This window comes from Falco rusticolus, chromosome 14 (assembly GCF_015220075.1).
Source record: "Falco rusticolus isolate bFalRus1 chromosome 14, bFalRus1.pri, whole genome shotgun sequence".
Lineage (NCBI taxonomy): Eukaryota > Metazoa > Chordata > Aves > Falconiformes > Falconidae > Falco > Falco rusticolus.
The window spans coordinates 8,692,195-8,720,163 of NC_051200.1; the positions used below are offsets into that span (position 1 = coordinate 8,692,195).

General features: G+C 41.0%; 2 protein-coding genes across 10 annotated transcripts in view; one reads left to right on the forward strand and one right to left on the reverse strand.

Annotated features, from left to right (window-relative positions):
• Window positions 1-23,021, forward strand: part of TBC1D8B (TBC1 domain family member 8B) — a 41,129-nt gene extending 18,108 nt beyond the window's left edge. The window contains exons 7-21 of one of the 4 annotated variants that reach the window (XM_037407680.1): window positions 720-887; window positions 2,216-2,365; window positions 5,207-5,357; window positions 7,103-7,317; window positions 7,765-7,882; window positions 8,587-8,872; window positions 10,543-10,672; window positions 13,936-14,034; window positions 15,212-15,280; window positions 15,493-15,733; window positions 16,611-16,676; window positions 16,955-17,038; window positions 17,908-17,964; window positions 18,301-18,401; window positions 18,738-23,021. In XM_037407680.1, the coding sequence (XP_037263577.1) occupies window positions 720-887; window positions 2,216-2,365; window positions 5,207-5,357; window positions 7,103-7,317; window positions 7,765-7,882; window positions 8,587-8,872; window positions 10,543-10,672; window positions 13,936-14,034; window positions 15,212-15,280; window positions 15,493-15,733; window positions 16,611-16,676; window positions 16,955-17,038; window positions 17,908-17,964; window positions 18,301-18,401; window positions 18,738-19,148 (2,346 nt within the window). In that variant the 3' untranslated portion in view covers window positions 19,149-23,021. Of the gene's footprint in view, window positions 1-719; window positions 888-2,215; window positions 2,366-5,206; window positions 5,358-7,102; window positions 7,318-7,764; window positions 7,883-8,586; window positions 8,873-10,542; window positions 10,689-13,935; window positions 14,035-15,211; window positions 15,281-15,492; window positions 15,734-16,610; window positions 16,677-16,954; window positions 17,039-17,907; window positions 17,965-18,300; window positions 18,402-18,737 lie in introns of those variants that run through there. The other 3 variants (XM_037407681.1, XM_037407682.1, XR_005107404.1) reach the window with 3 other exon arrangements.
• Window positions 22,511-27,969, reverse strand: part of PASD1 (PAS domain containing repressor 1) — a 114,216-nt gene continuing 108,757 nt past the window's right edge. For all 6 annotated transcript variants that reach the window (XM_037407684.1, XM_037407687.1, XM_037407685.1 and 3 more), the window contains one exon: window positions 22,511-27,836. In XM_037407684.1, the coding sequence (XP_037263581.1) occupies window positions 27,666-27,836 (171 nt within the window). In that variant the 3' untranslated portion in view covers window positions 22,511-27,665. The remainder of the gene's footprint in view (window positions 27,837-27,969) is intronic.

Consider the following 27,969-nt stretch of genomic DNA (forward strand, 5'->3'; position numbering starts at 1 on the left):
TGGAGACTTCCATAAGCTATGAAAAACAAAAAGAGGCTGTGTTAAAAAGGAGCTGACTCTAAATTTATTCTTGTGGGTTGTCAGGCCCTCGCTGTTTGTTCTACAGTACTTCAGAGTTACTTTATTTCAGTGGTCTTTCATTCTTTACCTATAACAATGTAAAAGCATCAGCAATGGCAGTCAGACTAGCTATTCATGATCGTCTCACTTGTACTTGCATTATTAAAGTGTATTAACTGCTCTAATCTGTAACTGTTCCATCATGGCAATTAAAATCATCTCCAGCTGTCATGTGTTATGAAAGCTGTCTTTGAAAGGGTATTCTCAGTGGAAATTCATTCTTATGAAATTTGTTTCATTTGATTACTTGCAAAAGTCATGTTTTGTCTGCTTTTGGATGATAAGAAGAAAAAGTAATAGCTTCAGCAGGTAGAAGGAGGCAAGACTTTCAAATAAGCTCAGCACTCGCAGCTGCGAAAAACTTTTCAAAGATTTTTGGTACTCTGTCAAAAATATATTGCATAGTACTTAGTACCTTGCCCTAAAATACCTCCATAGCACTGAGCTTTAAAGTAGCGTTTGTTACTTGTGTCACTAATTCTGCTTGTGTGGTGCTTCATACTCCTGTTTCATGTACACATGTATTTTTAACAGGTTTTCTCTTTTAGAAAGAAGATGGTAAAAATTCTTGCCTAATTTATGTATCCTTGCTTCTGTAGGTCACAGGAGTGGATAAGGCAGATCCAGCCAACAGAGGAGTCAGCATTAGTACCAAAGGAAAAACAGCTTTTCGTTTCACAGAGGTTAGAGATTTTGAACAGCTTGTGGCAAAGCTCAGAATGAAATGCAGTGCAACTTCAAGTCCACACCACATGATAAATACAGAGGTAACTGCTCTGCTAGTTCCAAGATCTTAGTGCCTGTTCCTAGGAATAAGGTTATGTAGTTTTACTGAGATAAATTTACATATTGTTGTCAGTGTTTTGCTGTGTAATGCAATACCTTTGTATTTAAGCCTGAATCTAGACACAAGATGGATAACAATGTATGCTGTACCTCTAGGTTTCAAGTTGTCTAAATCTTTTCTTTTTTTTTCCTCTTTGAAAAATCATGTTCCCATCTCTTGCCTTCAGACCCTTCACATTAAAAAAAAAGTACACCACAGTCTGATGTAAAATTACTTGTAGCTGTGTCAGTTTTTTGCCAGCTGACTATTTGACTCAGGAAGTTGATGGAATGATTGTAAGGATGTTTCTAGATGTGAAGGCAACTCTGTGTGTAGTTTCATGCATGAGAAACAAGAAAGCAATGACAAAACACGCATCCCTAACAAGCATGACTTCTAGTTGCTGTATCTCTTCCTTGAATATTTTCCCCTGAGAAGAAATTAAATAGAATCAACTGGAGTAGCCTCTAAAGTGACAAATGTAAGAGTGGAGAGTAACAAATACATGCCTTTTGGTAGAAAATAATCAGTGAATCAGCAAAATCTCTATCTTCAGATTTTGATTCTTAAGGGTTAAAAGGCAAAAATGGGTAACAAAAGCAAGATGGTTTGATATCAGCAGAAATGCTCAGCTGGTAAGGGTACAGTACTGCCCTGGGAGACCTGAGTGGTAAGGTCTGCTGCTCAGGAGCATTCCCTTTTACAGTACCTTATTTTGGGTTATATCTCTATTATTTTGACATACCATCCTAAGTCATGTACCTCTGTCTTTAAGGCATAGAAAAATGAATAACTCCGTGCTCATATGAAAGAGAATGTGTTAAACAATAGTGCTACTCTGAAAGCATTCTGTTTTGGGTTCTTTTACTTTGTTATCCATCAGGTTTTGAGAAACAATCCAGGTTCCAATGCTGGTTTTTAAATGCTCTCAGCATTTCTGTATAGCTCAGTATATGGCTCCATTTAAATGAATGTTTTTCTTTTGACTTCAGTGGGAATGGATGGCCAGGCCTCTCTATCTATTACAGGTCTCATTATGAGTATCTGTCCTTTCTTCATTAAGTTTTCGGCTGTAAACAATGATTTCTTTTTCCAGCGCAGCACCCTGAAAGCCCAGCAGTGCAGAGCAGGGATTGTTTTTCATTTATTCTGGAATTCTGTATCTTGTACCTGTAACTTAATATAATAAACAAGTCTAGAAGCAGAATGGTTTCTGATATCAGTGCTGCTTCTTGAAGGATAACTACCACTGTTAAATTTTTTTTCAAGGTTGCAGCTAGTTCTGCCTCCGACAGTCCAAAGGATTTTGATGCAGGTCCGTCAAAGATGGGTCAGAAAGATAATAGCAAAACTGTCGGTACAGAAGCCCTAATGACTGTCTACCATCCTCAGGATGCTGAGAATCTAGACTCTAAAATGGTAAGGGATAAAATGGCCCGACAGTTTTTGGAATCTTAACTGGAAAGGACTAAAGTATATTCAAAATGTATTCCAGCACAGTTGCTGATTTCCTCTGGGGCTTTGCCAATCTTCTTTCATCTGCATTTTTTGTATTTGGGGTCCACAGGGTGCTTCTTCATGGCTCCATTCAATTTTCTGCTCATCTTGTTCAGTAATGGTATGCTTTATCTTCATGGAACTAATTCCTCCTGCTCTGCCACCGGTCAGGGAAGAGTTGGCTGTTTTATGATAGTGAACATGTTTCCTATCTGTCTGAATTGTCAAGATACAAAGTCACTACAAACTCTTTGGGAGCAAAGAGGATGTTACAAAGAAATTGACATAATTTCTTCGTTGCTTCATTCTTTTGCACTTCTAAGAAAGTTATGCTCTAGAGAATGTTTTCTTTAATTGCTTTTGCAGTAGAACATCCTATTTTTGCTTCTCTGTAGTGTGTGCAAGAAGACAGAAAGGTTTTATTTTAAAATAGTATTTCAGCAGATTTGGGTAAATTAAGACATGGAAGCTTTGATACTAGAAATACCAGAAAATAAACACCTTTGAGCAGGAGAAAAGGGAATCCAGATTTTAAAGTTCTGCCTTTTATAGTATGTTGAACAAAAGTGGACAAAATCTACTTTTCTTTTCGGCACCTTTAATTGCTCTAACAATGTTAAATCTTACTGCTGCACGCACAAAAAATGTAAAGGCAATGTTCAGCCTGTCTCAGCACTGGAGCCTCCCATGAGCTGGAGCACCTGATCATCAGTTCCTTTGCTTCAGAGAATTGTGGTTTAGGTGCATAATCAATAGTTATTTAGTATCTGCTGTGCAGGTAAAATGTCTGTAACTTCAATTTGGTCTGAATAAGGCATTTTTGCCATTTTTCATTTTGTGAAGCAGGTTTTGCTTACGTGGCTAGTCCTACTGAGGTTAATATGCATATGCTGTTACTGTCTACATTGACAGAAATTGCTAGTTTGTAAAAATGTTGTATCTGATTAAATGTAAAATCTATATGGGCATAAGTGTTTTCAGCTATTAGTTACCCTTCTTAACTCTAGACATCATTCTCCTGCAGATTTTTCTGATTATTGATTCTCTTCTAGTGTTATTTGAAACTCATGTAAATAAACTGAGGAATTGAGAAACTGTGGGAGAATAACGACACTGAGCACCATTTGTAGCCATTCTGTTCCAAATCTGTCAACTAAATAAAACGCAACAAAGCATGATGAATCAAAAAAAGGAAGCAACTGTTTGGCCTGTTCAGTTGCTGTGGGGTATTGTTTCATCTGTAACAGAGTTAGTACATTTTTATTGCTGTTAGCAAAGAACAGTTCATAGATACGTTGAAATTGAAGTATGTTAATTTATCGGAGTAATTAAGCAGGTGTCTGTGACAGTGCATTGACTTTGCAAATAATCACTTCCTTGACTTCATTGCACCATTGTGGCCAAATACTTTTTCTCATAGTTTGTTAGAGCTGTCAAATTAGTATAGAGAAACCTGCCACCACACATAAGCAATCTGAACCCTCTCTTCACCCTTCTTCTCCTAGTTGTCTTTTCTGTTGCTTTCACTCAATTTAATCTTTATTCCTTCTCCTATTGATTTATCTTTTATTTATTTATCCTTTAGCAATAAAAAGCTGTTTATCACAAAGCAGCAACAAAAATTGGGATATTTAAAAATTGTCCCAAGTTACAGTAAACAGATTTGTTTGTATGTATGTCTAATACAAACATGTATGTATTTACATGGAAATAGCTGAAAAAGAATCTTATAAGAGGAAATTTTAATGTACCTCTAATTTTTTGCCATAGAAATTATATCGGCTGTTCAGTTTTTTTATCCATTATCTTGGCAATGCATTTTTGGAATGCCTCAGGAGCACTGTAGTGGCAGAATTTGTCTGCACAGTTGCAAGTTGTACTGGTTAGCTGTTTCACTGCTTTATCACTGTTTATCCACTCCCTTTAAATCCCAAATACTTTGTGGTCCCTTGATAATTATGTAATTTTTGTTGATGTGGTGCCAAAGCTGCAAATGCTTATACCTAGAGGTAACAAGTAGGGCTATCTACCTATTGATTGGTTTTTTTTTTAAATAAGTTTAGCAGGATAGTGAGCAGTAAAACATAACGAATAGGTGGTGATGACTTCATTTAAAATGAAAAGCCAGCTTGTGTACAGTTATTACTGGTTACAGGTTGGAATTATTCTTAAGTGGGAAGTAAAGAAAAAGCTGAATTTAGGAGTGGCTTGAAAAAGGTGAAAGGGAGTGATTTACTCTCTTAATACAGCAACAAGGGGACTTCGGGTGTATTTAGATGGTGGCAGGTTTGTCTGAGTTCAAAAAGCAACTTGCAGGGGAAAAATCTGCTATGTTGTTAAATTCGGAGAGATTGCCTCTACTGAAGAGGTGCCTGTGCTTCTATTTACTGGAGGATGGAGGAGGATTTTGTAGGTGTTGGCATGACCTTACTGTCCTGTGGCAATTCCTATTGGCATCTGTTATATGGGATACTAGATTAGATTTACCTTTTATCTGTTCTGGTATAGACATTCTTGTAATAATATACTTTAAAGAATAGTAGGTCACGTAGGAGATTGCATTGTATGCCAAACTTTCACCATGCACAGGTTAGATTTTGCTCTGATTTGCATCAGCTTTCATTTCATGTATCAATATGGAGGCCAGTGCTGTCATTTCTAATTCATATGAATCTAACTGAGAGCAAAATTTGATTCTGTTCTCTGAAACCCGAGGAAAATCTTCCAGTGTACTTAGTGCTTGTTGTCTTCTGCTTTTCGTAGTTGAAGGAAAAAATGAAAGAACAGTCCTGGCACATCCTCTTTGTTGAACGTGGACATGGTGTCAGTATGTTTCGAACAAAGAAGACTCGAGACCTAGTTGTAAGAGGGATCCCAGAGGCTTTAAGAGGAGAGCTCTGGCTACTCTTCTCAGGTATTGCATAGCAAATATAATTGAATCATTTTGTAGACTCTACTGTATGGATGTTCTAGTTACTAACTGAACGTAGTGTGACAAAAAATGCTCTGGCAATTTATCCAAATCTTTCTGAAGAAAGACACTTCAAAATGAGGAACAGAATAATTTTGTCTTATTTTGTTTTGCATTGATTCAAACAAATCTGCTTCTGCTTCTTTTACAACAGACTCAATTGAAAAATAATGATAAGAATGGTGAAGGGTCTAGAGAACAAGTCTTAGGAGGAGTGGCTGAGGGAACTGTGGTTGTTTAGTTTGGAGAAGAGGATCAGGTGGGTTCTTACAGCTCTCTACAACTACCTGAAAAGAGGTTGAAGGCAGGTGGGGGTAGGTCTCTTCTCTCAGATAACTAGTGACAGGACGAGAGGAAATGGTCTCAAGTTATGCCAGGGGAGGGTTAGATTCAATATGAGGAAAAATTCCTTCCAGGCTGCCTAGGGAGGTGGTGGAATCACCTAGGGAGGTTTTTAAAAAATGTGTAGATGCAGCGCTTAGTAAGATGATTTAATGATGGACTTGGCAGTCCTGGGTAAACAGTTGGCCTTGATGATTTCAAAGGTCTTTTCCAACCTAAATGATTCTATGATTCTATAATACATGCCGTTCCAGGGGACAGTCAGTTTCAGCAAAGCCTCTTCACTTGCTAAAAAGAAAAGCATGGTTGTGGGACTGTGTTTCAGTACTTTTGATTTAAGTTGTCTGACAGGCTACTGTTACCAGAGACACAAAAAAAAAAACATTTTCTTGGCAGAGAATTTGGCTCCAGAGAAGGTGAGATGTGCAGGTATTGTGAACTTTCTTACACACATGGAATCTCTTGCCAAAGCTCTGAGTGTGTGTTTGTGGCTTTCTCCTTTAGAACACTGCTGTGTCAGAGCACTTAACGTGGGGAAATGGAGGCCCTGGGAAGGAAGATACTGCTTTGCAACACTGCTGTGCACTTTCTAGTCCCATTCTCTGAAACACTTCAGAAAAGCAGCGGCCGTTGACTTGGTCAGGGTCATACAGGAAGCCTGTGTTAGATTTAGAAAATGAGCTGCAGATTTTGAGGAGCCATCCAGTACTCTGCTGGCTGTACTCAACTGTGTTCCCCTGGGCAGAGCTTTCTGCTGTTCCAGAGGATCTGTTTATCATAACAAATGCATTTTATACTCTTCATTCAGCTACTGTATGGTCGTACCTTTTGAGGACACGTGAAGGATTTACCTTTGTTAGTGTTCTTTGAGTGTTTACATAGGCATTTATGCTTCTGTTACCAGACCAGTATCTCTGACTTGGAAGGTGTTGACATTGAAATTATGGAATTAATTAGGTAAATATCAGTCCTTTGCCTAGTTTTTCTAATCCATTTTCAGCTCTACAAATGGAAGGGTATTGTGTTTGCCAGAAATCTTGGGCAAAATTGTAGGTGAAAGGAAGCTTCCCCCTGCCCCACAATGAAACAAAAAAGTGAAAATCAACTTTATCATGGCACGTGACTTAGATTTCCTCCAAGCCTTATTTTATTTCACTTTGCTGTTTTTGTTTCAGAGTAATTCCATTAATTTCTACAGTAGAATTACTCTTATACATTACTGCAGTAACACCTGCATATTTGTGAGGTACCTCAGTAGTCACCAAAAATGTTTATACAAATTGCAGACAATCATGTGGATACTTTACTGTTGTCCTCTAATACTGTGCAATGCAATGTATTGGCAGGTGCTGTGAATGATATGGCCTCCAACCCTGGTTATTACACTGAGCTGGTGGAAAAGTCCTTAGGAACTTGCACTTTAGCTACTGATGAAATTGAACGAGATTTACGTCGCTCCTTACCTGAGCATCCTGCTTTTCAAAGTGACACAGGAATTTCTGCACTCAGGAGAGTTCTTACAGCTTATGCATACAGGAATCCGCAAATAGGGTATTGTCAGGTACAGCAGTTTTGAGACTCTTAATGTTGGTTGTCTCAGCTCATGATGGCAGTATAGTGGCACCTTATAAAATCAGTCACATAAGTATGGAAGGGTTTCTTGCTCAGTGGTTCACTTACTTTGCTTATTTCATCCCACTGTGTAACATGAGTATTTACATTGTACTTGAATTTATTGGTAAATGCTGTAATTTCTACTTCGTATGTGCTTTTGCATTCTTACTAGGCTTTTAGCACTTAGAAATATTTTTATATCGTTTAAATACTATGCTTTGTGTTTAATAATACAGAGGTAAAAGTCTTACACTGGATATGGCTGTAGGTTATCCTAGCATTCTAAAAATATGCTGTGAAATGCTTTCAGAAATACAAATTTTAACAAATGACAACAGTTGTGTTTTCGGCATCTTTCCTTGTAAATACTTCCTTTCATGTTTAAATGTTACAGGCAATGAATATTTTGACATCAGTACTTCTGCTGTATGCCAAAGAGGAGGAAGCATTCTGGCTTTTGGTTGCTGTGTGTGAAAGGATGCTACCTGATTATTTCAATCGTCGAATCATTGGTAACATCAGTCTGTCTTTTCATCTATCTAGAACTGAATGTAAATGATCATTCATTAAGAACAAATGTAAGGAGTGAGCTGAAGGCTGAACAATGGGGAGAAACTGTTGCATTTGGTTCAATACTGTGAAGTAGAAAATGGAAGTTACAGAGACTGTCCCAAGACAACTCCTTAAACAGGATTGGATATGATTTTCAGATATTGTCATTACTCTAGGCATAACTACTCAGGAAGAAGTAATTTAGACTTTTTATACTGTTCTTTTGGAATTATAACTGCAACTCGTGCTATTTATTTGACACTTAAGTCAGCTTAAAGGAAGAAGTTACTCCAGGTCCAGACTTAGTCTTTGATCTCATACTCAGTACTTGCAGGTATATATGCTAGGAGGAAGTCGGCTGTGAAGTTTCTCTCTAACTGCAGGGAGGGTATATAAGCTGTCAAGAGAATCCTTGGAAGTAGCCACCCGCACACAAAAGTGCTAACACACTTTACAGTATGCAGCAAGGCTCTGGGCCCATGCATACAGTGCGTAGCTTCCAGCGTAGGGGACGAAGCCAATGGTTCCATACAGCTGGGCCTGTGTTTGCTTTTCCAACGAAGTTGCGTTAGGACAGGGGCTTGATTTCTGGCCAGTGCTCTGAGAAAAGTATGCTTCTCTGTATTAAGATTTGGGTGGTGGTTTTGTTATCCTTTCCCTGCAGGTGCCTTGGTAGATCAGGCAGTGTTTGAGGAGCTCATCAGGGTTCATCTGCCTCAGTTGACAGACCACATGATGGACATGACTTTTTTCTCCTCGGTCTCTCTCTCCTGGTTCCTTACCCTTTTTATCAGTGTGCTGCCTATTGAAAGTGCAGTCAATGTGGTGGACTGTTTCTTCTATGATGGAATAAAGGCAATCTTGCAGCTCGGTCTCGCAGTGCTGGAATACAACATGGAGAAGTTGCTGACTTGTAAGGATGATGCAGAAGCGGTCACTGTTCTCAACAGGTATCACTGTAACTGTTATTCATATGGGCTGCGTGGCAGCTGCTATAATTGCAAATAGATAAGTCATTCTGGGGCAGCTGAGAAGACATCTGGCCAGGACTTCCAAAGGGTTTAGAGGAATTAAGTGTTCATCTCCGGCTGAAATTCTGAAAGGGGTGGCTGGAAAGTATGCCTGGATCCTTTGAAAATCCCATCTTCCATGAAAGTTCTTTTAAAACCATTGCCATTTTGTGTATTTTAAAGTAAAAGCAATGTGGGTTTGCCTGGAATTTACATCACTTATAGAAGGCGGCTTTCCTTAATGAGAAGGTAATTTAGAGCACACTAAAACTGTTCCAAACAGTTCAGGCATCAACTTACTGACAAGACGTTCTACAGCTTAGTAGTTGTATTTTAGGCTATAGTGGCTCCTCTGCTGCTAATGAAATAAGACAAAAAAATGCAATGAGGACAGTCACAACCAGATGTTTGTTCTATATTAGTATTTGAAGAATAACTTCAAATATGCAACATAAAGTACATTTTAAACTGATGTGTTGCAAGCAAAGCTGGCATGTTTTTTTCTTTACTACCTACCTAAATTCTGTTGTTGCTGCTGTGATTGTGTACCACAGAGTATTAAAACAGCAGAATGAATGTGCTATAGTAGTCACCAAGTTATGACTGCTAAGAACTGATAATAAGAATTTCCTTTTAGTGAGGCTTTTAAATGTTGCATGTTTGAATAGGGTAGGAGCTACAGAATTAATGAGGAAAATGTAATTTTTACTATAAGAGACCATGCAGCCTGGTATTTACTATAAAACGTAGCTGTACTCATTTAAATATTTAAACCTTAAAAAAAACCCTAACAGTAAGCACATTCACCTAGTTTCAGTGTATTAAAATTTAAAATCTAGAAGTATGGTGAAATTTACACTTTCACTTGAACCAAACAGGCTGCTGTTTCCACTTGACATCCAGGATTTTGATGATTATGAACTTCTTTTGAACTCCTGCTTTCAACATTTTGTCTGGCTGTAACACTGCTGTTGCGCAGTTAATCCAGCCTTCAGCATGCCAGTATATTTAAAAAATGATTACAGTAGTTTGCCTCTCCTCAAGAAAAAGGAAGCTATCGGTCCGTAGATATGTGTTCCTTAATGTTGGCAAACGAAATGGCCAGCCTCTGTAATGAATCTGTTTTGGCGGGCTGTGTAGGTATGATGAATAGGTCCAGATCAGACGTGTCGTGGCTAATGCATCCTGGGGAATTACGATTGCCTTGGTCACAGTTCAGGACAAGCCACTCTTCCTTTCTCCCAGTTATGCAGTACAACCTTGCTAGATGGATTAGAGAACAAGGGGAATGCTGAGTGGAAGGGACTTTGGCAAGCCTCTAATTTCCCACTCAAAAGAGGATTACTGCTAGCACTAGATCACACCAGCCATGTTATTTTCTAGCTGGGTCTTAAAATCTCCAAAGGTTAGAAGCTCTACAGCCTTCTCTGGGTAGGCAGTTCCCATGTTTGTATGCCTTTGTTGCTATTACAGCATTTTTGTGCTACTCATGCTAATATTCTTTGCTGTTTCCCGTTCTCTGTGCACTTTTTCTTCAGTAGATGCTGATGTTACTGTTTTGTTGTGATAAACTGGTTCCTGCTGATTTCTTGTGTGTTTGCTTTGTGCAGATTTTTTGACAGTGTCACTAACAAAGACAGCCCTTTGCCTCCGGCTGTGCAGCAGGGCTCCAACCTCAGCAATACAAAGAGTGACCATCCAAAAGTGGACATTACTGATTTGATCCGAGAGTCAAATGAAGTACGTGTTCTTGTGGGTATGTTTTCACATCCCATGCAGTGTTCACATTGCATGGGCTACCTTAAAAATAGTGCTGCTGTGTTGTACAAACTAGAGTAGAAAACCTGTGTAGGTTGGTAGAAATGGGGTTCTGTAGGTTGTTGAGTCACACTGAAAACTTATAGGTTATGGGGTAGGCTTGTTCGTTGTTTTGTTTCTTTAACTGCCTGGAATGTGCTTGCTAGGCTGTCCTGAGTGGAGTTCCCTGGGTTCATCACAGGTCACGTGTGGCCATCCCTCATTCACTTTATTGGTATGTCAACGAAATGACAACGTACAGCAGAAACAGCTGTTGCATTTACTAATATGAGACGGATTACTGCACGCTGCAGACAGTGGTAACATTTGCCATAACAACCAGTGCAGGAAAGTGTACCCTTGAGTAGTTTGTTGTATGGGTTAAATAACTGTTGAGAGATGTGTTCAGTAAGGAAGACCAGTGGTGATCTTCTAGCACTTTCTTTCAGTTTGCAAGTTTGATTTCTGTAGTGTCTAGCCTTGCAGCTCGGCATTGGGGAGGGAGTAAGTCTAGCTTCTCCTTCTCCTTTTGTCCCCATATTTTCATGAGGCATGAGTAGTATTAACCCACTTATAGGCAAGTTTCTGCTCAGCAGACCTGAAGTGAAAGGCAAGCTGAGAGAAGAGATTTGTTCACATTTTGATTTTGCTCTCAACTGGTTTCTTTTATCTATATGATACTTTTTTTTTTTCTTTTCTGATTCTTACTCATATGATTCTAGTGAAAGATCCACAATAAATCTGTTTTGGAAAAATGTCCTGGTCTTTACTTGGAAAAGATTAACTAACTGTAATTTGTATAATTCTAGGAACTGTCTCTTTTTATTTTTACTGAGAAGAGGGTACTTTGCCTTTAGTGGGGTTAACAAAGACAAGAATCAGAAATTCAAGTTCTCTTGAAGTATCTTTACAGCATTGGGCTACTCTTATAAAAAGTCCATGCTTCTGCTGTCAGTATTGTTTCAGAAGAATGTTACTGAAGAATCGTGTTCATAAAAGACTTAAGATTCTTGTAAGAAGAGTTGCAAATTATTATGGGTCTTTCTTGTCATGGTGAGATCTCATAGTGAGGGTGAATACTTGTAGGGTAAAGGACAGGGATGGTAAATACTGAAGTGCTTTATATGCATTCTGAAATAGAAGCTGAAGTTTTCACAGGGATGGAATCATTGCTGGAAGACAAAGCAAAAGAAACTCCCCTGCCTTTGCTGACAGGTGGCTAGACCAAAGCAATAGCCTCTGATTTGGTACAGCTTTTGAACATTGATTTGGGCAGATCCTTGAATCTGAATCTCCCACTTCTAATCCCCATTTCTATCTCATAGCCCCTTTTTTGGTTGCAAATTTTTATCTTCATTTGAAACTGAGTGTCTTTGATGCTGGTCAGTGTCACAACCCCTTGTTTGGGAACTGCTGATACAAAGTGAGAGACAATTTCCTGCTTCCCGTTTTGACCAGACAGTTGATTTCAACACAGTTCTGATCCGGTGAAGGGTTTATTTTCATATCACTGTGGAAATAAAACGAATTTTGAAATTAAAAGATTGCTGCAATGGAGAGTTGTCATCCTGCAGATAGATCTATTTACAAATTATGAATAAGTGAACAGAGATGTTCTTTGTGGTACTGTTGCTTTGCAAAGGTGTTCACAAGATTGAGATGAGATTAAGTGAAAAAATGGAGTTGAATTTTAAAATTATGTTCAGTTTCATGCCCTTATGACTCAGACACAAATGCAAGACTTATGCTTTGGCAGTCTAATCAGATGTGAAGATGCCATATTTAACTAGTGAATGGAAGAACGTGTAACATTTTATCACATCACACTAATTCAGAGTTAGATTATACATCTTATTTATATTCTTACTGAGGCCACTGCACAATATCAGTGCCTAGAAGCCAGACCAGTGAGTGAGTTATGATTCAGAGATGCAGTTTCTCTCTGCTTTGTCTTTGTTCAAAGTCAGAAGTGTGCTGGTAGAGGTCTTCACAGGAACATAGAAATACAGTTCTAGAAGAGAAATCCACAGGTCATCCAGTTCCGCTCCCTGTTCAGCATACACCTGGATCAGCCTTGAAAAATGTCTAATGTTGTTAAAACCCTTCAACAAAAGAGAATCTGCAAAAACTTTAGCCCATTGTAGGATTTCTCTGCCCTTGTCAGAAAACATCCTCGTCTCCAGTATAGTTCCTCTTGGGTGCTCATAAAGTGCTATTGAGGATAGTCAATTGCAGTTTTCTCTGCAATTCCTTGTTGTCCTTAGGTTGTTGTTCTTCATCATTTACCCTTTCAAATCCAGTCTTTTCTTTTTCTGGATTCAACACAACCAGTTCCTCTAACCTTTCCTCAAACCTTCTGTGCTTCATGACTGTGTTGCAGTTTTTTTATATCTTGTTTAAAGTGCATTGCCGAAAATGGGAACAAAACACACTGTGGGAAAAACTTCTGAAACTCCTTTGTTCTCCAAGTTTGCTGTTAGAACCAGTTGTACATGTAGTGCACGGTGGTCGTGGTTAGGCCGTGTCTTTCTGGTTACATGTGTTGCTGAAGAGTGTCAAAAACCTTACAGAAGTAAAGATGTATCCTATCCGCTGTTTCAGTTCTACGCACTAGACTGAATTTCCTCATAGGAGGAAATGGAATTGATTTGACATGATCCTGATAAAGAATGTCAACCTGTTTTGATTTATCTTACCTGTCTCTATTTAGATTTTAGTTGTTTAATAATTTGTTCCATGATTTCTCTAGGAGTTTGTTTCTAGTTTTTGCCTACTATCCCACCTTTCTTTAAAGGTAAATGTATTTATTCTACTCTAATGCTCAGATAGCTAAGAATGGTTCAGAAATTACTTCAGCTAATTTCTAAAGCTCACTAGAGTGACGACATACACATCTTAGACTTTGCTACCTGGCAGTAGTAGTCACCATGTGATAGCAGAGTTGGATATAGAGCCAATATGCAGTAAAATCTCTTCCCGCACTGTGAACTCCTTCAGTTCCTTCTTTCTCCATCACCCTTTTTAAAAGTTGCACTGTTTAGGGAGAATGTTAGTGCTTCTAATATAAATGATTTTTTTGCTCAGAGTTTCTGGGATCTTCCTTTGTGTCCATATCTGTATGGTACTTAGATGCAAGAAAGACAAAAATATCTGCTTTGATGTGTCTAGCACCAGTTGATTTCATGGAAAGATGCCTTTCTTCTTAGAGATACGGTGATATTCGATATGAGGATGTTGAGAGCATGCGCAGCAGGAACAGGCTTTACGTGATCCAGACATTGGAAACTACGACCAAACACAATGTGGTGAGTGACTTGGAAGAGCTAAATCCTTTCTCTGATAAAATTTCTTCCCTTTTGGAAAATTCTGAGAAGAGCTACATTTTCTAGGGCCAAATACATAATTTTATACGATGAAATCCCTCTTGTCTGCAGGGTGTCTATTAACTGAGGTTTGCCCTGTGACGTTTACAGGCTGTGAATCACAGCATGACCTTCTGGTCTCGTTAGAAGGAACACCATCGCAGACAGCTTCTGAGGGCTGGCTTATCTCTGACACTGCATTGATTGGAACAGGCTGACCTATATTTCTGTCTGCTGCTGTTAAATTGTTAATGCATTTCTCTTAGAGGCATAGAGCACTGTAAAATGTCCACAGTGCTACAGTAAAACAATTAATCACCTGCATTTTTACTCTGGGAGGCAATCAGTGAAGAGATTATTGTACTGCATTCAGCAAGGTCTGTGGTGTGCATGGGTGTCTGGTGGTGCATGCACGGTGTGGGAGCTCTTTAGCAGTCGATTTCATCCTTTATGTTCAGACTCTGAATGAAGGTAGAGGTTGCGAAGCACTTCCTTTTGTTTGCCTATTTTCTTCAGTGGCTCCTTCCCAGTAACTGATGATAATACTAGGCTATTTAACAACCAGTGCTTCTTTCTGTAGTAAATGTAGCTTGTAGCAACTGATACTACTAAATGTTGTTGGTTGTGCTAAGGTGGTAACTGTTGTATTTCATTTTACAAAAAAAATGTATTGTGAAGACAGAACCTGGTCTTGTAGCTAACTTTGTTTTAAAAAGCTGTGAACAATTTATTTTTTTTAATTAAAAAGTGAGGATTCAACTTCACTGTTGTGAGCTGAACATGCATTTGCCCATTATAAAGGAAACTATGTGCTATATCTTTCTAAATAGTTGGGGGTTATCTCCTGGGTTTCATAGTGTAGACTCCATGTATGCAACTAATGTGACTAACTTTAAGCTCCTGTTTTTGGGGAGAAATTATTTCTTTTACTCTATAATCTTCTGATTGCTTTTAAAAGAAGTTGTATTCTTACTCCTAATTGTAACGTGCCAAAACCTGGAATATTCAAACAGTGACTATTTATTATTATTAAAAGGTTAAGTCTCCTATAACTTTATTCTACAGGCTTATTCCAAAACAAGAAGACTCGTTAATTAATTTTCTCTTAATTTTGTTTCAGCTACGTGTTGTGTCCCAGGACGTAAAATTCAGTCCCAGTGATCTTGAAGAGCTTTATGAATTATTCAAGGTAATGTGCCATTTTTCTCACCATACATCCATCTTAATGGTAGACTGTGTTATGGGTGTGAAACAGTTTTAACAAATTGAAGTAAAAGCTAGATTCAACATATGTTTTACATGTCAGCTTTAAATCAAATTACATAGTTACCTTTCCACATCTTTCACCCAGAGACAGTTGTTGTTTCAGAAAAATCTTAACATTTTATCTTTCTTTTGCAGAAGGAACACTTTCTTTCCTGTTACTGGAATGTAAATAGTCCCGTCTTACAACATCATGATGCCAGTCTGCCGTATCTTGAGCAGTATCGGATTGATTGCCAGCAATTCAGGGTTCTCTGTCATCTCTTGAGCCCCTGGTCACACTGTGCAAACAGAGACTCACTTGCATTGTGGACATTCAGACTGATGGATGAGAGCTCCGATTGCCTTATAAACTTCAAACAATTTGCCTGTGTTCTTGGTAGGAGAACAACACCTATATGTAGCACATTCAGAAGGGAACTCCATCTGGGAGTAGTCCTGGGGTGCATCACCTTCCAGACACTATATAAAGAGCCTAAAGAGACTAGCCTCTTAACTTAAGGTCAAATAGTCTATTTTTTAACATGTGAAATGAATAGCAAAGACTATTTAAATGGAAGCCAAATGCTGAAAGCTTGAGCTTAGTATGAGCTATTCCATGGTGAAATGCTGACAAGAAAATGAGAGCACAGTTCCGTAACTTAAAGCGTCTATAATTCACCTAAATAGCTAACATGAAGCTTTACAAACTAGTAACTTTTCTGAGACGTTAATCCCCTGGAGAATAATCTATTTGAGATGAAATTTAAATATGGCTTTAGCATCAAAACGCAGCAAATTACGAAATGGTATGATCTCATTGCCCAGCCTGTTTGGTCGATGATAAACGCTTCCTCATACTAAGCCATCTCATACACAGATCGTGCAAGGTGACCAATGCCTCATATTTCTGGGGAACTGAAAGTTTTCTTGACTTACTGCTCTGTTCCTTTCCTGTTGTTTTCAACACGGGATTGTTCAGGACACAAAAATTTAAGTGAAAATGCTGGGAAGACATTAATGCTGTATTTCTTTGCTTCTGTGGTGTCATGTTAGTAAGTCATAGACATTATTAGTGTTCTTTCCTCAGTGTAGGCAAACCCCAGGCTCAGCTGCAGGTGATACTGCCTTCCTTAAGCTTCATCTCTAATTATACTCCATGTAAGGTAGGACACATGTCCAGTTCCAGCCTACCGGGGTTGTATTTGTTTAGGGTAAGAGGGTGTTTTCAAGTTTGGTCCAGTTGAACAGACTGTCTTGCCTCTTTCCTCTGACAGATACCATGTATAATGGAAGTTTCACTGACAAACTCAAGCTGCTTTTTAAGTTGCACATCCCTCCAGGTAAGCGAGAGGCGGTGGCATCTGGGGAGGGCTGTTCCTGGCTTCTTAGCTTTACTTTTCTTTGTGTTGTCACCGGTCCTGGCTACAGTACAGTCCAACAGCTGTAATACAAATGTTTGTTTCTTCCAGAGTGATGTCTTGTTTGGGAAGGACTTAATCTGCTCTAACACCATTTCTCTTCATAGGGCCTATTTGTCTGTGCAAAGCTTTTGCTTTTTAGTGCAGCTTTGGTAATGCGTGGAAGCCCCAAACCCACTTTATTTGTTTATTTATTGCAGCTTTTACTGAGGTAGAATCTCTAAGCCCTTCTAAAGGTGATGATCTTTCCAAAGAAGAATTGATCCACTTCAGCCAACTCAGTGGTAAGCTTCAGAGTGTGAGCCTTGCCTGAAGAATATTAGAAGGAATCTGTTTTCTCGTGGTGAAAAATGGGGGAATCTCTTCTGAAAACTAGTAAATCCAGGAATCATGTCACTGTTAACATGAGTCCTCTGTGAAAATCTTCTGTAGATAGTCACATTTTCATAAAGTAGTGCAGAATTTGTGGATAGCTAGTCTGATGATTGAATTCAAAGGCTGTGGGTATTTACATGTGTATTTGTGTATTACAAGTGTGTTCGGTCAGCATTTTTCAGCATTGTAGGCATCCTGTTGCAGTGGTTGTTGAAGGGATGGCCATTTCACATTTGTATTCAAGGCACAAAGGGATGATATTTCCTACCTCGAGAAATAAAACATCAAAATTCATTATTATTTTTAGGCACATAAGCAAGCATTTCAAAATCCTTTGCTTCCATTTTAAACCAAGTAAGGTGAAAAAACTTTTGTGGGGTGTAAGTTTATGGAGTTGATAAAATATTCTGTTTGGAAAGCTGTGTGATTTTACTTCTTTGGAAGACAGATCCTTTTTGGTTTTAAATCTATCCAAAAGGTACCTTATCTGTAATACATGGGTCCTGTTCAAGACACGGGGCATGTACATTATGATTATTTGCTTGATACAACTGATGACAGTTTCTTTTGTAATTTCCAGCCTCATGGTGGCTTCTATTTTTATGGAAAATATACAAATCTTACCATGTGGTTTCTTCTTGGCCTGATCTGTGTTGAGAACATGGGGTCATTGAGGGTCTTGCTCCTTAAGGAAGGAATTTTTGATAAAAGGAAATGAACCATTGGCTCCCCTTTCTCAAATAAAAAACTTTCTTCTTTTTCTCTGCCTAAACTGTAGTTCCATCTGTTGGGGATAGTCTTGAAAGTGATTCTTTGAAGAGCAGCCCTGAAAAAGGTAAAAGAATCCTGGAGACACATTTGGTAACTGTCTGACTTTTGGGAGAGTAGAGCTAAGAAAGTACGTGGAAAGCATGTGGTGACAAAGTATACTGAGTAACATCATCTCTGGTAACGTCATCTCTAGCGTAGTACTAACATTATATCTGCTTTTATAAGTATAGTCCTGGCGGGTGAGAGGGTAATGTAAACTCTGATCCTGTTTAGTCCTTGGCCCCACCACTCTGGTGAGAAGGAATGACATAGAGGATGGCAGTTCTGCTCATCATCCCTCATGGGAAGCTCTTAGTTCTTGTCTGTTTACTACTTTTTTTTTTTTTTTTTTTTGGTCAAGTAGGGAAGGGGAAGGTTGATATTCAGGCATATCTGAAGCAATGGCAAGATGAACTTCTTAAGAAAGAAGAAAACATTAAGGATTTGCCAAGAATGAATCAGGTAAACTGTGAGTCTTAAGTCAATTTTTGAGTGCTGTTTATCCTTTAACTCCTATTAGTAGGACTTAATTTGTAGGATCCCTTAAATTTCAGGCCTTCACATTAATTGTTAGACTGCGGGGGTTTTTATACTGCTCCAAGTTTACAAAGGGCGGGACTTGCAGACACACTTTGGTTTATCAGGGCTGGTTCACGCCAATGTCGTCGTCAGAGCAGTTGCTGTACCGTACCAGGTGCCTGGCAGCAGCAGGCACTGGGTTGAGATCACAGTGGGCAGTGAAACAGGGCGGTTGCGTTGCTGTTCTCTGAATAGTCTCCTCTGTATCTCTCTCTGTAGTCTCAGTTCATCCAGTTCTCAAAAACTCTGTACAATCTGTTCCACGGGGATCCTGAGGAGGAACTGTTGTATCGGGCTATAGCGGTGGTTACCAGCCTCCTGCTGAAAATGGAAGAAGTTGGGAGAAGACTGCAGAGCCCCACATCACCAGTCAGAAGTCCAGTTGCTGTTATGGAGGTGCCTGTTGAAATCCCCAGAGAAGGGCAGGAGGAAAGCAGCTCTGAGCAGGCTGGAGGCAGTGGAGCACAGAGTTTGAGAGAGAACCATGAATGGTCTTTTGCCTTTGAACAGATTCTGGCATCCTTATTAAATGAGCCAGCCTTTGTGAGATTTTTTGAGAAACCTCATGATATAAAAGTTAAAATAGAGAGTGCTAAAAATTTACAACTTAAAGCAAGAACCAGAGTGTAGTTTTCTTTGCCTTTGACTCTAAGTGAACCACATAAAGCACTTACAAATGAAGGTTGTTACTACGGAAATTGAGTCTGGTGTTTACATAGGGAATGGAGTTTGAAGAGTTAGCTTTAAATATCAGATTACTCATGCATAATGTAAATAAAATTAGTTTTAAGCACAATCACTTTCCTGCATTGTTCCTAAGTTTCACTCCAAAAAAAGGACTGAATAATAAACTTTCTTTATCATGTTAGTAAAATATGCAACGTTGCTTGGAAATACTGGATGTGACCTATTGCAAACCTATCTGAATGACAGCTGTTACAGTGTGTGCTCTCCGGGTTCATTTCTATTACTGTGATGAAAGGAATGACTCCCAGCCATTTTAATTTAAAAGCAGTATCCACAGTTTAGAGGTTGTCTTCCAGGTTAGTTTAATTAGTTATTTCCAAACCTGCATGTGGACTGGGATCAGAGCAGGGTGAAGACTAAGAATAGAGGCTGTGTGAGGCAGGAGAGTGTGAGGTTAGAGAAGAAGGTTGCCCTGCTCTCAGTTTCTCTGCTTTGATGCTGCCGATGGTCCTGGACTTTTGCAAATTCCAGCCCCTTGTCAGTAGTTTGCAGGCTGCATTCTCTGAGCCCACCTCTCAGGTTTTGCAACAAGCAACTGTTTTTCTGCTTTGCTAGCTCAGCTCGTGTATGAATTCTTTTTCCCATTTTCATACCAATCCTCCTGCAATACAGATGAAAAGGATGGAAGCTTTTTTGGTCATCCAGGCTGCACATGGATGCAAAAGCTAGTATAGATTGTTGAAATCCCGGGAAAGCAATGGCTAAACCCGTCTGACCGCACTGTGGTTGTTATTCATCTTGCAAGAGGAGCCATCATTAGCTTCTTAGGAGTATGTTGATGAAATGTATAGTTTTTCTTGCATTTGGGAAGCTGAAGCACAGACCATCTTTGACTGCTTCATAGTTAGGTGAATGGTGCCTATTGAACTGCTAGGGACAGACTGGCGTTGCTCCTTTGCCTACCTGAGTCCATACCTCAACCTAGTAATTACCTTTCTTCTCTCTAGCTCTCTCGATTATTGTTGCTGTAATATTTTCTATCTGCCAGGATTCATATCAACAAGAAAATCTTCTGGAATTTTAATAGGTAAAAAAGATTATATAGTAAAGATCCTGTGGGGACAAGCTTTGCCAGCATTAATGCTGATGTTGACCTTGAACCTTCTGTAGCTGGTGCTAGAATGGGTTTAGAGAAAGAGGGGTAAAGCCTGTATTTTAACAACAAAAACAACAAAGCAAACTGAGACAGTCTGTTAGCTTAAAAATGGCTGTTTCTAAAGCCTGTATGACAATCTTTCTCTGCAGAGCAGCATTATTTTTATACTGTGCATATTTTTTGTAAAGAAGCAGAATGGGAGTGGTATCATTCACTGAGGCTTTTCTTGCAATACTGATATGAATGAAGAATAAAACAAAATTCTGACTTGTGTTACAAGCCCTTGGTGAAATACCATCATTGCAGTTGGTGTTGAAGTTCCCATGCAGCTTTTAAAGAATATAGTTTTGATCAGGAGCAATGAATGTATGAATTATTTCTTCTGTTCTTCCCCATACTCTCAGGTATTAATGTAAAATAAAGCTTTATTGAATGAACAGTAACTCCAAAACTATATCATATGTGTGAGAAATGAGGAAGCTTTTTTTTCAGAAGCCTTCACAAAGTAATTACACTTGATAGAATATAATACTGATTTGTATTTTTATGTGTAAAATATAAAACCTAATTTATCGATTCATATGAATATGTTTCTGAGGCAAAGTAGGGCAACACTGTGTTACTTACAAAACGTATTTACTCACTGTTTTCCTAATGTTTTAGAAATACAAAGCAGATGATACTGTTGTTCTAGTCTAGGTCGTACTCAGATTAGGTTTGCTCAATGACTAATTCTTCTGCAAATAGTGTTGAAATTAATAGAACCCCATAAAATAGATGCAGCTGCCCATTGAAAAAGCTTTTGTAGGTTTTTTGACAGATATTTTTAGTTCATAGCTTTGACTATTTCTTGAAATTATTTGCTAAGCAAGGTAGCACAGAGATATGAAAGTCTTAAAACTCAACGACATATTTTGGTTTAGAGCCAAGATGTTAAGATCTAAATACAGAAGACTGTGCTGCGGGAACCTGCAAAATACAGCAGCCTTGTGACATTTCTTGATTTGCTTATGCAAAACTGAGCACCTTTCTAAAATATTTTCTATTATTGTCAGTCCAAGAGACTGTAGAGCCATTACCGAGTATGTAGGAGCTCTTGTCAGCTATCATATCTATGTATAAAGAGAGATTACCAGCATATGTTTGTGTGCGTGTATATATATTTTAAAAAATTAGATTTAAGGGGAGAAGTTAGGATCTGTAGGGGAACACTAACTTTTATTAACTGCATGGCTTTTTCTGTTCCATTTTTTAAAATGTTTTTTTCCCAGAAAGGGCAATGTCATTAAATCATTCCTGTAATACACCTGCAGGTTGATCCAGCAAGACTAGTCAGAGTGGCCAGGCATCCAGCCTCAGCAGGACAGAGGGTGGAGCAAGCTCGGTTCCAGAAGGATGGCAGCACTCAGGCAACTGCCTGACTGGCAGGTTCTTCCTTTTGGAGCCTGGGGATCAGGGGCTCGTCCTTGGGGGAGGTCTGGGTGTAGCAAATGCCGGCTACTGCCAAGGAAAGTGAACCAGAGGGGTGTTTGCTGGGCTGCTTCCACAGTCTGCCACAACACTGAGGGACAGTTGTGCTTTGCTGGTGACAGAGTAACGCTGGAGTTGTGTCTAGCTCCTTGCCTTCCCATTCCTGCTGCGGAGACAGGCTGGCCGATACGCACAGGCTTACTTGGGATTGGGGAGCGAGAGCAATAGAAGCTCTTGTCTTCTCTTCAGTCCCAAAGGGTGATGCCTTGACTTTACAGCCCCGCACAGGCAGGGACAGAGATGCCCATGTGGTACAGCTTTTGGGCCATCTGCAGTTCTTGGTGCTGCAAGATTCACATGGCATTGCATTGGGAGGTTGTGGGTGTGCACGCTCCTGTTGCAGATCAGCTGCCGCATGTAGCTGGGAATTAAGCAGACGTGCTAGTAAGGAAACTGGCAGTTGCAGAATGTCTAACCCAGAATTACTCAGCTGTTTCCCAAGGGGCAGGGGGGGTACTTTCCATTCAAATTGTAACGTGGAAGTTTTTAGAAGTGTTTTTGAACTTTGAACAGTTCGTTCACAAATGTAGCGGGGTGGTTCAGTGAGTACTGATGTGTCATTTCATGTCTCTGTGTTTGGGGTTTTTTTTCTGTAAGTTTCCATAAAGTTACTTGTGTCTTTTTTTTTTTTTTTTTTTGATTCAGTCATAGGAAAGAAATGAATGTGCATCATTCAGTACAAAATAGACAGTTGTAGGTAGGAAATAGATTGCTAAAACTAGAGATACTGTTTATACCGTTTTAAAAATTGCAGTGTCACCAGTGTGACTTGGCAGCTGTGCCGTGGTTATTTACCCTGAAGCCTTCCCCGTGGCTGTTAGCATACACTGCACAGTCCTTTCTAGCGGCTCGGCCATTATTATTGTTGCTATGCACATAAAATGCCTCTTGTCAAATGCAAAGGCCGCTGCCTACACTCTGGGTGAACAGTGGCAGCCCTGACCACCATGAGAAGCTGGCTGCTTGACCTCTTTGTGTGCTGAGTTGAGGGCTCAAACACATGAGGAGAGGGAATAGCTCAACTAATAGTAATAAAAACACGAGCCCTTTCCACCACGGGGGGAGAACTGCTTGTCATTCAACCGGCAGCATTTTGTGGGATGTGGAGATGGTCGCTGCAATGTGATTCCGAAAAAGCACTCTGTGTTTCCATCCATTGCTAAAACAAGCCACTTGTTCATCACTCTAATGGCTAGATAATGTATTTTTAGAAGAGTTTGCTACCATAGTGACTAGGAAGTAGCCGTGTTTGATTTTATTAGAAGTTTCTAATTCAGTTGTACCATACAAGGTTCTTGATTGCAATTGCAATTGTTATCTGGACTAAAACAAAAAGAAACATTCCAACTTGTTTCCAGAAAAATAGGCTATTTTGTCTTTGTTGCTATAGCTTTGTCACTTTACCAAGAAGGCAACACGTTTGTGTTGGCAGGTTGGCCTTTGTACAATGTATTGTATGCAGAAGTACTGTAAGACAAATGGGATGTTAAATAAAAAAATGTTTCACTTTAGGAAAACAAAAATATCTCTGTGTTTGAGGTACTATTATTCTCATGAGGGACTGTTACAGAAGTTCCTTCAAGAGCACTGGTCATGTTAAACCATGTTTAGTCAGCGTCTGGCTGCTGCTTTTGTGCCTCTTGGAGAACAAGGAGCAGATTCTAATCCAAATGGACTGATACCACCCAGCAATAACAACAGCACATAGTGAGTAAGAGGTCTTACAAGCATTATTTTATTTCTTTTTTTCCTTTTCTTTTTTTTTTAAATACTATGTACAATCTGTTTAAAGCTTGTCAAAATGCATGGGCTCCCATTCAATGGAGCTGTGCAGGTACATAGATTCAAGACAAGAATAAAATCTTTACTGTTCATCTTCATAAGACACTTCCTTTTTCCCATTACAAAATACTTTTAAGAATAGTAACATTTATAAATGTATCTATATTTGACATCATATAAAATAAACCAAGATTTATACTCAATTCTAAGATTTTTTCTCTTTTTTTTTTTTTTTTTTATTACATGTACTATATACAATATATACAGTAACTTTTCACTGTTTGTCAAACCAGCCTGATTATACCCACCAGGCTTTAGCTTATATGTACAAATATGCTAAAAGTGCAAGACTTTTATTAATTAAAGCTGCCTGTGTTTTCAGAGGTCTGGAATTGTGTGGCCTATATATATATTTATATATAGATATACACGTACATACATGATATATGTATATTAAAAATACATATATCTGTATACCTATATATAGAGGGACCTAGTATATAGGTGCTTGTGTACTAGAAAGCCTCAGAACATGAAAGACTAATAGGTCGACACCGACACTGGAGCCCAACCCTGACGCAGGTGCCATCAGTCGTGTTCCTGCCCTCTGCTTGTCACCAACAAGTCACACTTGTGAGCACCCGGCTGTGTGTGAACCGAACGCACCAGCAACCCTCAATTCCAAATGGGTCCCAAAAACACAGGTCATAGCTAACACCGAGGTAAACAAATACAAATCAACCTGAATAAAGAGATTTATTTATTCATATACTTTTTTGAGAGTGAGTGACAGCGTAAGGCAAAAATCCCACGGGCCTGACTCAGCCTCCCCGCAGCCTGGAGGGACCAAGCAAGCCCCAAAAAGGGACTGTGGGATTTTGTCCTTCGGAGCATGTCTGGAAAACACGGCTCTACCCGTGAGGCATGCAGCCACCCACTGCCCACCAGCAGCTGCCGAGCGGCTGGGGCAGACCCTGGGAATAGAGGAGGGGTAAGTGATAAAGTGCGTTTTAGGTCTCTTGTTTTAGCAAGGCCAATCTAACATGTAAACATCCTTGCAAACCTCCTGTGCTCCCCGCCGAGCGGCTGTGAGCAGGGGTGATGCTGCCACCCCCCCACAGCCCCCAGCCCTCCCTGTCCGTGCACCCCAGTGCTGCCAGCAGAAGGGCTGGGCCCATGCCACAGCCCCATCTGACACACGCGCTCCCCCCCACACCTCCCCCCAGCCCCCTTCCCAACCCCCTTCTCTTGGATTTGCTTTCAAAGTCACAGCAACGCCAGAAAACTACTCTGCCCTGGCTACCTCCCTACCAAGCCCTGTTAAAAAAAAAGACACCCCACCCCCCCCAGCCCCTGACCACCAACATGATCAACTGACCTCTGAGACACATTTGGTGGACACCGGCCATGTCCGGGCTCACGGATGCCGATGGGACACTGCGGAACAGCCACGGTGCGTCGGGGGTGATGTGGGGTTCAAGGCAGGGAAATGCATGGCCTTTCCCTCCTGCCAGCCACACTGGGCTGTGAACTGCGTACAGCCGTGGAGCCTGAACGTAAAAGTGTGCCTTTGCCTCCCCACCTGACATTACGTGCCAAGCCAAGGGGAACCCCCGCTCCCCCCAAAAAAACCCCAAAAGAGCAACGCCTCCGGTCCCAACCTCTTGAGCAGCCCTACTGGGATGGGATGGGGAAGGGGAGGCCCTAAAAGTAATAGTGCTTTAAAAAAAATAAAATAAAACAATTTTTTCCTACCTCAAAGGCTCCATGCTGTGGCCCCGCACGTGATGCTGCAGCACAAACCAGGTGGGGCAGGATCGACCCCCTGCTCTCCCCAGGACACGGGCTCTAAGGGCCGAGGGCTGAGGCTGTTATTTCAGCTCCAGATCGCACGGCAGCGGCAGGTGCCCCACGTCCCCCTACCAGCAGCGAGGTGGCCCCGGCCCATGGCTCTGCTGTAGCCACAGTTACTCGTAGGGGGTTGAAAAAGGGGGGTGGGGGGTGGGGGGCAGGTCAGGCTGTGCCCAAGAGCAGCTGCTCACCCCCCCCTTGCCCAGGGACTGCATGTGCTGGGTCCCAGCCAGGGACGGCTCGCAGGGCACTAGCCCCAGCGTTCCTGCTCCAGGAGCCTGTCCTCCCACCAGCCCCACGGCAACGGGGCACATCAAAACCCCATCCCCTTACCCAGGAAAAACCTGGCGGGTGGGAAGCAGCCCCCTTGTACCGGGGGGGCAGGTGGGGGGGGCAGGTGGTGAGGCACGCTGTGCCCTGCCAGGTAGGAAGGCTGCAGCCGAAACCCAGACGGGGCAGCTCCGTTGTGCTCCCAGTTTCATTGCCCAGCTCTCCGGGAAACTCGGGCTGCCCCAACATGCTTCAGTCAGGCTGAAACAGTCTGGTTTTCTGCTCCCCCTGCTACTGAGCCCAAGTGCTCATGCCTGGCCCCAAAGTTAACAAAATCCTCCCAGTGCTGCAGCACAGGAAATGTGTGTGCCTGATGGGGGAAAGCAAGCTAGCTGTAGATACTGGGTAGCTCTAGCTATAGATATATGCACCATTAGCTATTCCTATTTTTTCTTTTCATGCTAACTCTCCCACTTCCCCCCTTTTCTTGAAACACAGGGCTGCTTGGGGATGCTCATCCTATCAGCAAGCACCGGCGTCCAGCTGCTGCAGTGGTGCAAAGAGCCAAGCAAGTGGCTTGCACAAGAAAAAAAGCAAACAAATGCCAAATAAAAAAAAGGCAAAAGAAACCCACCATGCTTTGCTTGATTCGACAGAGGTTATGAACTAACCCGTCCCTAACCCTTGCTCTGACTGCCAGACGGAGCTTTGCAGCTAGACGCACCTGGTCTTAACCATTTTCTTGCAAAGCTTACAGTAATGGCCTGACCCTTCTCCTACATTCGGGCTCTAACAGCACCCAGAGTTAGTACTCAGCTATTAACGCCTCAAAAACATACATTTTCATTTTTCCTTTGGAAAGACAATAACAGTAGGGACACGTAACTATACACCCACTGAGGAATAAACTTTTTTCAATTCATAAATATAAACTTATAGTTAAAAAGTGACAATTTACAAAAATACAATTTATTGCTGACTCTACGGGCTTGCGTCCTTGTGATCATCTGTTTCAGGTTCATCAAATTGAAACATTACCTAGCAAAACCACAAAGTTTGCCATCAAGCTGTTCTATGCTTATTTGTTTGTTTTCATGTATAGAAATGTATACAACTACATCACTTGAAACAAAACAACCAAAAAAAAAGAACAAGTAAAGATTCTTTGTCTGTAACCCAAAAAATATTTGGCTACAGGGAGTAAAAACCATATAAATTTAGCTGCACTTGTTAACCAAAATAAAACATGACAAATATCTTACTAGCTGTGATGTAAGCTGGTATAACAACAGTAAGAAATTCAGGCAAAAGTGGTGTTACGTAAATTAGCAGCATTATCCAATCTCCTGGAAAACAAAAAAATTGCGGGACTGAGGTATAGAAAAAAGGAAAAAAAATACTCCACAATGGACCTACTACAGCGAAACGAGTTATGTACATGGTAACCCAACGGCATCCTGCGGACCGGTACAGTCTGTGTATGTGCTCCAAATGCTGGGCTTCAATTCACAGTGACTTTCAGCATTGAAGTCCTGAATGGAAAAGGTTTTTCTCCTTTGCAAAGCAACTTTCGTGGCGACCTGGTAACTAACCTCCCTGCAGCCCGAAAGCCATCGCCTTCCCATTGTACCGCAGCGCTGGGCACCTACGGCTGCCGCAGCAGCATCACGGACCAGCTGCATGGAAATCCCAACCGATGAGGTGCCCCCGGAGCCGCCCGTCCCCCATGGGGACTGTCCCTCCAGCCACCATCTTCCCCGCAGGGCCTGACCTCACCCGTGCCATGCTCCGATGGCGGCGTCCTCCCCTGCGCCTGTGCCCGGGCGCCGGGCGGCTGCAGCCACGGTGGTCCCTGCTCCCGGCCCTGGCGCTCAGGGCAGCTGCATCTCGGGCATGTCCGGCAGGTTGCAGGCCTGGCCCTGTGCGTGGCGGCTCTGCTGCTGCGGGTGGAGGAAGTAGCTCAGGGGGTTCTGCTGCGGTGTGTGGGGGGGCTGGAAAATGCGCTGCGTCGGACCCCCAGGCACCAGCTCAGGACCTTGCATCTGTTGGGAGACACGAATCCAGAGGTCAGAGCTGCCCTGTCGCCCACCCGCTCCCTCTCTTGCTGCAGGGTGCTGAGGCTCGTGCCACATCCTGAAGGTAACATCTACCCATCGAGGGTACGAGCTGTGGACA